We start from the raw sequence: 11145 nt of genomic DNA, 5'->3' as shown, positions 1-11145 counted from the left end.
TAAAAAAGCTTTACATTTTTTGGTCACTCACTATAAAAAACAAAAACGTGATCTAAAACAATGTTTCGCTAACTTTCTTATTAACTCATGAAAACGCTATTTCTGAATGTTCTTTGAACGTTCAAAACGTCCAGTTTAAAAAAAAATGGTTATGCAAGGAAACATTTTATTTTAGAATTTTGCACACACACACAAAAAAAAAAAAAAAAAAAAAAAAAACTTTTGAAGGTTCTCTGAAACAAGCATTTAAAAAACGTTCCGAAAAATTAAGTTCCATGAATTATGTATAAATAATGTTTTGTTCACTTTTAAATGGGTAGTTCATACGGCATGCCCATACCATATTCCATAGTTTCGATGACTTCAGAATAAAAGTTATAAAATGTGCAAAACAGTCATTATAAAAAATATAGGCTATATTTTTACTGATAGTGTACTTTGACTTTCATGTGTCAGCAAAACTCAAAGGTGAAAGTAATGAAAATCATTTATCTTGCACCTCAAAATCTTATTCTAAATGTGTGTTTAGTGTTAATTGTAATGTGGAAAATGTCAGATATTCTCCTTTACACACACACTGACCACAGAAGAGCCGTCGTTTGCTGGTTCAATGGTTCACATTGGGACTTAAAGTCACAAGATCAGTTGTTAATTTGATTTAGCTGCGTCTGTAAGAGACTTTGATTCTGACACTCTGATGGGTTTAGCTCAATTAAACCATTATGAGACAAGCACAGGCCTTTCCACCATCTATACAGCACAACACAAAGAGCGGCTCTGTTCATCTGACCGAGACAAACACAGCCCAGTTCAGCTGAGAGAGAGAAAGACACACAACAGGAGCACTCTCTGTGTGTGTCCGCATTACGCCTGGGAAACGGATCAGATGGCTTATTATTCCAGACTGCTTATTATTCCAGTTCATAAATGATATATTAGTACGTTTACTAAAGTGACAGCAGCCTAAAATGGCCTATACCTGCTGCATGTCAGTTAGTCAATCAAAGAACAAAAGAAAGAAATCATGCACTCACTGATCTTGACTTAATAACTTTTATAGCTTTAACACATATTATTAATTTATATTTAAGTTATACAGTGAAATGCAAATTAAAATATGCAATGTTATTTTAAGTTTGATTATTCAATTACCTAAAAGTTTTAGAACAACTTGATAAATGATGTTAATGTAAATGATTTTTGGAAGAACTATTCCTTTAAGAGAACATGTTCAACCCAGACAATACCTGTTAAACGCAGCTTGAACTATTAAAATCTGCTTTAAAAATGTATAGGCCCACTGACAACCAACGTAAAAATACAGGGACTTTCCGGAAATGTCTTTTGACAAACAATATTTTAGTATGTATTGTCTTGTTGAATATATATAGCATAGATTTGACATTATTGTCCTGTTAAATCTAAATGTTGTACAGTTTCAGCAGGATTCTACACAAATGTTTTACAGTGCATGAAGTATCTGCAGGATCTTTTCTCTTCACTAACTTCATTCATCATGTTTTTGAATCATGTTTTTTTAGTCAAGGTCACATGTGTCCTACAGGATCAGGTGCATTTCAGATATATAACTGTATATTGTTTTGTTTTGCAGGACAATAAATGCCTGTTTGATGTGTTGTAATGACATTATTCAGCCATTTGAAGCCCGTCCTGTTCATAAAGTTGATGGGAGTTTTGCTTTAGTGTGAATCAGAGGAGTCAAATTCCAGCTGACGTCACTGGAACTCCTTCACGCGCCACATAACGGCACAAAGTGCGGCTGTTATCCGGCTCTCGGCTGATTGTTGACAACCATGTGCCGTGGCTCTGTTTTTCACCCGGAAAAGGGAAATAAAATAAAGAACCTTGAGGTATTTGATACGCATTAAACAGAGGGACACAAACGCGAACTTTCTTCAGGCTTCCCTTCGGCGTTTTCCTCTCACAGGAAACTCGCCATTTTTTTGTGTGGATCTGTTTCTCTTCAAGCATCGATTGAGATTTCATATTTGACAACCCTGCTATCTGCGGACTATCGTTATGTGGAAAGTGTGAAGTAAAATTTCGTATTTCTCTGGGAAAGTGAACGGCGTCGGGTTCACGCGCAAAAGCGCACGCGCCGCGCATCGGAGGATGACACGCGCGCGCGCGGCGTTGGGAGTTTAACTTACCGCAACTAGTGCCGTGGATTAACCGGGTTTAAACCAACATGATGTTCGCAGGAATGATAAGAGTGGATAACAACTCAAAAACACACATTACGGACACTGAATCCACTTGTTACCGGTGCGATGTGAGAGCAGGTAAGACAAATTACCATCGGCACTGCACGAAAACAGCTTGGTATAGTGTAAAACAAATAATTTTCGTTCAAGTTCAAAAATAAAACAATGGTTATTGGAGTAAGTTTTACAAGAAAATAGTATTTTAGTCTGTCTACTTCAACATGTGTTGTGTTACTGTCGTATCTTTGTAATAATTAGTGACATTTACTAGTAATTTCGGTGTGAATCAGTACAAATGGTAATCATTCATCTAATATCATGTAATAAATTGAAACTGACTAAAAAGTACCAAAAGGTATCATGATATTACACTCTAAAAAGCTGGGTTTTTTAACCCATGGTTGGGTCAAATGTGGACAAACTCAACCGTTTGGTCTAAATATTTAAATTAGCCTACATTTTAAACCCAACCTATGGTCTAAATATTTAAATTATATTTTTTAAACCCAACTGTTGGATTTGTCCATATTTGACCCAAACATGAGTTGAAACAACCCAACATTTTTTTAAGTTTTATTGGACATGATATGATGTAAATGTTTGCTTTAAGTAGCATGTGTAATGTGCATGTTGTGATGGTGCATTATATGTCCCATGATGAACACCATATTGCTGCTGTTTGACATATACCATGGTAATTCATTAAACACCACGGTATATATAAAACACCATGCTGTTATCATCGGATACAGTAATTGTACAAACTTTATGTATTGATATTTCTAATGTGCAATATGATCTTTTGGGAACACATTATTTTCTTTTATTCTTCTAGCCACAATCTCTTCCCACATCAAAGTTCAACAAACAGTGTCAGAATGCATTAGGATGGAGCAGCCGGTGGTTTAGTGGTTGAATTATTTTTAGACATCCATCAAAGGGCTAGAAAGGTTTTCAGGAGATCCTCTCCAATCATAACAGCCCTTTGCAATTCAGATCCCGCTTTCAGACATAATATTGTTGGGACCCACAGGCAGGCGGCTCTAGAGAAACACGAAACTCATGGAAACGCTTGCAGAATACAAGATCAAGATGTGGGAGAGAAACCTGAGCAAACGTCTAAAAGATTCTAGACTTATACTATCAGCTTTGCAATGTCACAATCTGGATAGTAATAAATACTTACAAGACTGAGCATGAGCATTTGTGATAACCATCAGTGTGGATGTTGTCAATCTGTCCAAATCTCTGTTCTGTTCTTACATGCATGATTCAGGCCAGTTTGAGCATCTTTATCTGTTTATCGGAGTGAAACATTAAGTTTACAGCCATCGGGTGCATGGAAGATTTTTAAAGAAAAGTGCATCCAAAAATAAAAATATTATCCAAATATTGGAAATATCATCCAAAGTGATTTTTCTTCTTCCGTGAAACACAAAAGAAAGTATTTAGTAGAAGTTCGCGCTGCTCTTTTCCATTGAACGAAAGCAGAAAAGGTCTAATTCTTGCTGTAACGGAATTGGTTATGAGATTAGTGAAAAACATTGCCGTTTGGCATCATTCATTTCAAACATAATATGGGTTTGGAACGACATGAAGGAGAATGATGACAGAATAACTGTTGTTTAGATGCATTTTCATAGTTCTTGTGCTCCTTTATCATCAGATCGGTTTCTGTTCAAATAGTTTCCTTAGTCCACATAGTCTAGTGTGTGTGTGTGTGTGTGTGTGAAGTCATTTTCAGCTGGCTTGTGTCTCTCCGAGTGAACAGGAAGTGCGTCGAAACATTTGCCAGAACTTCAGCAGAACTGCAGCTGCTAAATTTAAATGCAATACAAAGGGTTTCTTTTGTTTGTCAAATTCCCCTGAGCTCGAGTCCCTAAGTTAACAAACTACACCAGAAAACATTCCTATCTCCATCCATCCATCATCCATAAGATCGGCCAACATTTCTGCAGAGGTGTGAACCAGTGTTATTTTAGTATAACTGTATTTTAATTTCAGTTTTATTTTTATTTCGGTTAGTAATTTTAGTACTTCAGATTTCAACTATTTCAGTTAGTGGCCAAGGCAACATTTTCATTTTACCTTAAAGTCCATTAAAGTCAATAATTGTATCCCTTAAAACTAATCTTTGATCACCAAAATGACATATTTAAATTTTTGTTTTTCTTAAAATGTATTGTATGTAACTCGACACCCTTGCCACATTTAGTAAACGTGGTTCTATGAATATGCAAATGAGCCCCGCCTCCACTCACTCGCTCAGCTCAGAGATCCACTCGTTGACGATCACACGTTGATCTGATTGGTTACAAGGTAGTTTGTGACGTCAGAAACACCAGCGATTTCAAAGCGTGTTTTTGAGACTGTCTTTGGTTCACTGCAGTTTTAAGGAGGAAATATTCAGCAATGGTGTCGACTTATGAATTTACACATGGTTTGTCTTAAAGCACATTAAAAACACCACATAGACATATAAACAACATTAAAAGCTGGATTAAGCGTTTAATCTAACATTTAACAAAAAAATGTCAGCTTTGTTTTATTTGACACAAATGTGTTTTTTAGATGCACTTCCCTGCTGACAGCACTGGTGTGAACATCATGTTGTTGTGGGCTCGCAGAGAGCTGAGCTTTCTCTCACTCTCGTCTTAACTGGTGTTAAAAAGCAGAGAGGAAAAGACTTGTCCATCAAACTCTCACTTCCTCAAACGCTCTGCCGTCACTGGAAGAGTCACGATATACATGCGTGTGTGAGTGTGGTGAAGCGTCTCCAGACGAGGATCTGAAGCGGATTCCTCTCACATTCCCTTTTCCTCTTTACGAGCTCCTCAGCATTCAGTCGTGTGTGTGTGTGTGTGTGTGTGTGTGTGTGTGAACTGAAGCGCTCGTGAGCAGCCAATGGGAGGCTGAGCAAAGCAGAAGTGTGTTTGGAGAGAGACTCTCTAATCGACAAAGGTAAACACACATGTTTCTCTCAGGGCCACTTGAAAACTGGCTTTTTTATTATGCCAATATTGATTGAAGGCTGTGTGTGGCGTTTAAATTGTTTGTCAGTAATTATTAATGGTGTTTGTAAAGTCAAACATCTGTTACTGTTGCACATACTTGGTGTTTTTCATATACTTTGAGGAACTGATCAAACCTTTTTATGCTCCAGACACAAATGATTCCTCAGTTCATGTGTCTAGTTGAGAAAAGATGTGTTGTTACTTAACTTAAAACTGATTAGATGCACCGTTTTCACCTGATTGACCATAAAACGGGGGAAAAACGTCCAGACCAGACCAGAGATGATAACGTTGCAACATCGAGACAGTTATTGAACTGAATTGAAACAACGCTGAGCTGTATTTTACTTATATTGAGCTTAATTTACACTGTAAAATGAACAGTAAGTCATTGTGACATGCTTTTATATTACTTTAACTCGGCAAAATAATTTAAGCAATTTCAACTGTTGATATATTTTAAGTCAGTGTAAAGGATAGCCAATTTGATTAAACTAGAGTTTTTAAGTTTGAAATATTTTTTTATTTTTTATTACAGTGTAGCTGATATTGAATGTTTCATAATTGATGAGTTTTACAACATTAACACTGTTTTTTTTATTTTTTTATTTTTTATTAATGTGACGTTGCTTTGAAACTATTGTATAAATTTTGACTTGACCCGAATTAACCAGAAGTTGAATTCTTTTCACTTGAGCAACCACAAATGTAAAGTACCTTTGGCTTTTGCTTGGGCACCAGATATTCTATGTAGGCACTTTTATAAACAAACCACACAGATATTTCTCATATACTTCCTTTTTTTTCATCTTCTTGATTGTTTCATCTTTTCTCTTAGGGAATTGTCACAAGCATGTGTCTTTACAGAGACTTGTGACCGTTTCCTTCCCTTTTGAGGGGAGAGCAGACCTTTAGTGTTCTCTGTCGTGTGGTATCACTGTTAGCCGTCTACTCGAGCTGAACTAGACCGTGTTCATGACAGATGGTGGATGCTGAGTCTCAGTTGTGGTTGTAATTGACCCTTCGCAGGGAGTTTGATTGACAGGCGATCTGACCAATCATTTTTGTCCGATTAACGGAGTGTCCTGACGTCTTTCCACGGTTAAAACAACTTTCCTTCTTAAGTTCATTCATGTTTATTTGATGCTATAAATGAACTAGAAGGAAGAGATGATCAGTTCACGAACAGCTTAAACTACAGCGATCTGTCAGACACATTAAAGAGCCACAAAATGCTATTTATTGTTTAATTTTCTTTAAAAAATTACCAAAGTTGAGACTTTGTTTCATATCAAAAGTATCCTCGTCTGTCCTGTGTGTCATTGTGTTGTCAGTGTCCTCTTTGCGCCGCGATGTGTGTTTCAATGCGTGAGAACGTGTGGCGTGAGAGAGGCGTGGCTTGTCGGACATAGCAACAGTAACTAAAGGGGGCGGGTCTTTGCGAACAGTGTGAACAGTGATGGGCTCGCGTTTGTACGGTCATTTCAAAGATGTTCTCCACTGTATTTTTTCATTTATGCTGCTATTCTTCATTCTAAATATCTTCTTTAATGTTCCACAGAATGAGGTGGAAATCATTTTTAGGTGAACCAATCCTTTAGCACTGGGGTCCCAGACAGCATCATAGAGTCGGTGTGTATAGAGATGAGTCCCGGCTTAGGACACCAGTATTATGCCTGATCTAAAGCTGTTCTCGCGATAACTTGTTGTAGCTAACGTGAGCTGTTTTAGCTTTATGTGGTAGCATACTGAATCCCGCTGCTATGAAGGCCTACTTTTAAATCCCACTGCCATGTACAAGATGAGATGAAAGCAGTTTGTAAAAATATTTTAAGCAGGTAAAAATGTATTTGCATAGCGCATTTCACAGCAGGTAGGTACACACAGCTTTACAGAAAGACAGACAGCTATTGTATAGTAATTTAATTGTATATTTTATAGCTAGTATTTCAAATCTCAAGTTGTTGAATGTTTTATTTTGATACGAGCAAAATATAATTTAATTTGACACTTCAAGCCTTTTTTAATTTATGGCTGTAATTAAATTATTGAAGATCAGATTTATGTTCATTTTGCGGAGACACATTTACTGTTTGTGACCAAGTTTATATAGAATCGTTTTAATAAATCAGGCCCATTGAAATATTAACTTAAAGGGATACTTCAACAATTAGCATTAAGCTTTGTATCAGTAGAAACTCTGTAGTATTCTCGAGTGACCGTGCTTCCCTCCCTCATGTCCCCCTGAGACGAGAGATTTCTGAATTGTGTGTCTGGAAAAAAACCTCTGAGGACGCAAAAATCATCATTTATCGTCATCAGAGGCTTTTCTGTCCCGAGGCGAGAGACTCCAGCCAGTAGGAGGAGCTCGTTCCGCATGTCTTCAACCCGCCCATAGGGGGATCTCACCATAAAACGCCGTCTTTTCAGTTTCGAGTCGACTAGTAGCCTAGGTGTGTCATTTCTTCTGATACTGCCCTCTGTAACCGGTAGGCGTGGCTTGGGAGTGTCCTCATAGGGCAGCGAAGCAAGTGCACTCTGGGAGTTGTTGTCTTTCATCCACATGAGCCAAAAATACATTTTCTGGCTTTTCTCAGTCTAGAAGGCACCAACTTCTAAAATAATTTCACATTTCTACTACATAAATGACCCAATTTAAATACACACTCATCTGAAATAACCCTTTAAGATCTTGTGGGCGCTTCAAGTAAATACCTTGTCAAAAGGGGTCGGGTGACACAAAGGTTTTGTTAATCTCTGCTGTGGTCGACTGCTTGATAACGTCACTCGAGCAGCTCCTCTTTTCTCTCTAGAAAACATTCTTCATCTGCTCTTCATTAGCTCAGCGTAATTTATGGTGAAAGAAAGAAGATAAAAAGAGAGTATTCGGCATTTTTCTTGCCTTACATATTTAAGATTTCCACACATGTTCAGACTATCCACCTTATTTTGAAGATTTATTCGTAAATACGAATGCTGGACGCAACATGCACCATTTCATCAGATTTCTAACAATGACCAACGCAGGAGAATATACATCAATATGTTTCTAAATATGCGATCTGTTAATTTATCGCAATTTCAAAATAAAAGTTTAGACCCTCGCTCTGAGTGTGCATGTTTTGATGTCCACATTGTCTTGTTCAAGAAATTACAGTGGTTGTAGCATTTCTATCATTAAGAAGTGGCCAAATATAAAATCTTACATGAAAAATAGAAATCAGTGACATAAACTTTCTATTTGCCTCCTTTTTCGGAGGTCAGGTTTTGTCTCAGTGATGGTCTAGTCTGAGCTCTCGGTTCTCACACTCCTGTGAATCACTGATATTTCTCCCTCGTGAGTTTGTGTGTTTATGTTTGAAAGATCAGCGAGAGACTCGTTCAACGGCACTGCAGCTGTTCTCACTCTGCACACGGGACGGATTCTGCATTCGCTGCAGAGAGGCATTGTGGGAAACGCGTTTAAATGAAGAGCCAATCAGAGCTGCAGACAAAGAGTTCATTTGAGAGTGTTTCCACTGATCCGTCCCCTTCCAGAACAACAGACCAGTGTGTTTCATTGACTTGACATGTGGAGGTTTTGGTTTTATACTTGTAGGGCTTGTGCTTTGATGTTTTTGGGGCTTGTAATTTTCTGATGGCTTGTTGTTTATGCATTTGAACTCATTAACTCATTTCAGCTAATCTTACAGTTTTACTGAGCCAGAGGAATGTTTCATTGCTCAGAAGTGTAAACAAAAAATGTATTGTGTAATTTATTATAAAACTCCTAAAACTCTTTAGGGTTCCTGCAAATAATACTAATTTAATTTAATTTAGGCCTCTATATATATATATATATATATATATATATATATATATATATATATTATATATAATTTTTTTGTTTGTTTTTTGTTTTTTTGGTTTAATATTTATGGTTTAATAACTTTAAAGTGATGGTTCTTTTCAAAATTCCATAGCAAGTAAAATATATACAGTATATACAAGCACATATTTCTTAAATATATACATGCATATGTGTGTATTTATATGTACAAATCAATTATACACCGTACACACACATATATTATGCAAACACAAACTTTTAATCATGACTAATCGTTGTCCAGCACTAATATATCTGTGGCAGATGTAAACATCTGTTACAATGGTAGTTTTGTATAAAATTTAAGTGTAAAAAAAATAAAAATAAAAAAAAATAATAATAATAATAACACAATATTTACTGATATGGAATTTATTCAACTCTTAACTCTTTTTATTGTGCATTTTCTGATGTGTTATTTAAAAAACATTAAACATTTAAGTTATGTGTAAAATTAAAGTGTAAATAAAATGTACAAAAATGTACAATTTAAAAAATAAATAAGTTAATTAATTAATAAAATATTACAATATTTATTGAAATGGAATTTATTAGACTCTTAAAGTTTATTTTAATTTTCGTTCAATTTTAATTTTCCTGATGTGCCCGTTAGTTTTAAATTAAAATATGTTTATATTTTTTAAAATTACATTAAAGTTTTGTGTATAATTAAAGTGTAAAATGCACAAAAAATTTGCATTTAAATGTAAAAAAAAGTATAATATTTAATGATATATATTCGTTTCCCGATGTGCCCATTAGTAGTCATTTTTCAACAGCTGTATTGCATTTGACACGCTGATCACAGGGAGATTTTACAGCTGAACCACGTGACAGCAGCTGTCATGGGTCATTATTTGTTTACAAAAATACCATTGTGAAAGTTTGCATGTCAGATGTCCAACTTCCTCTCATGGTTTATTATCCAGACTTAGAGGTTTAACCAGCAATCTGTTCTCAACAGGTGCATCAGCGTCAGGAATCCGTCGCAAGTGGAGTTTCAGACAGTCAGAGCCGCTTAACCAGGTCGAAGCTGCCAGAACGCCATGTGATTCTGAACAAGGACATTCAAAAACTCCTATTAGCTCGTCTACTGATGAGAGCACTCAAAAGAGCGCTTCTAAATGCCATAAGGATGCTTTCGAGGGAGACAACTCTTCGGATTCTTCCCAAGCTCACCGTTTGCGTGACACAGAGGAAAATTCTCTAACGCAATCATGCGACATTTTCAATTCCAGCTTCAGTTTCATTCAGCAGTCATTAGAAACCAGTGATTTTTTAGATGCGAGCACAAACAAACAGTCTGAATCGACATCACTGGACAAACTGAAGTCTGAAACGTCAAACTCAGGTGTTTTAAAACCTCACGCTCACTTCAGCCAATCAGAGATCAGCTCTGTTCCAATTAGCCAATCAGGACCTGAGGTTTTCGCATTAAGACATTTGCCTGGCTCGATTGGTCAGTCGGTGCAACATAAAGGACTGTTATTGGACCGAGATCTGTGGCTAGCAGACCTGGACATGCAGACTTCGTCTTCCATGACGTCTTACGCAAAAGAAAACATCCAGGACTCAGACTCTGGCTCTCTGGACACCGAAGTCACGTCTTCGCTCTCGATCGACTCGTCAGACTCGACCTCGGCCTCGTCGGTCACCTCTGGATACGAGAGCGCCACCGCATCCGCAGAACAGAGCCGGGACGGCCTGAAAAAGAAGTATGAAGATGTTCTGCAAGACTGTCTGCAGAACAATCGCACAAACACCAAGGTATCATCAGTATGACTCAACACTGTATGAGTTCAAGGTTCAGGGGTCTTTTATTGTCATTCCATACACATTTTTACATGAAGGAACGAACGTAAGTTCTAAGGTCCCGGTCAAAACACAAGATAAAAACATTGACCAATAAAACATTAGAAACTAGAGTGTATGTCTAAGCAGCTTTGTCAAAAAATAGCACAAAACTAGAATAGACAATGCAAGGATAAAAACAGTGCAATAATTAGTATTATACCATGGTCTGGGTGAATACTCGATT

General features: G+C 36.8%; 1 protein-coding gene across 2 annotated transcripts in view; it reads left to right on the top strand.

Moving 5' to 3' along the window:
- The first annotated feature begins 1707 nt into the window (after nt 1-1707).
- Nucleotides 1708-11145, top strand: part of disc1 (DISC1 scaffold protein) — a 59768-nt gene continuing 50330 nt past the window's right edge. For both annotated transcript variants that reach the window (XM_081351198.1, XM_081351197.1), the window contains exons 1-2: nt 1708-2303; nt 10072-10874. In XM_081351198.1, coding sequence (XP_081207324.1) covers nt 2210-2303; nt 10072-10874 — 897 coding nt within the window. In that variant the 5' untranslated portion in view covers nt 1708-2209. The remainder of the gene's footprint in view (nt 2304-10071; nt 10875-11145) is intronic.

This window comes from Scardinius erythrophthalmus, assembly GCF_964197995.2.
Source record: "Scardinius erythrophthalmus genome assembly, chromosome: 21".
Taxonomy (NCBI): Eukaryota; Metazoa; Chordata; class Actinopteri; order Cypriniformes; family Leuciscidae; genus Scardinius; species Scardinius erythrophthalmus.
This window is presented reverse-complemented; position numbering and strand designations above follow the sequence as displayed.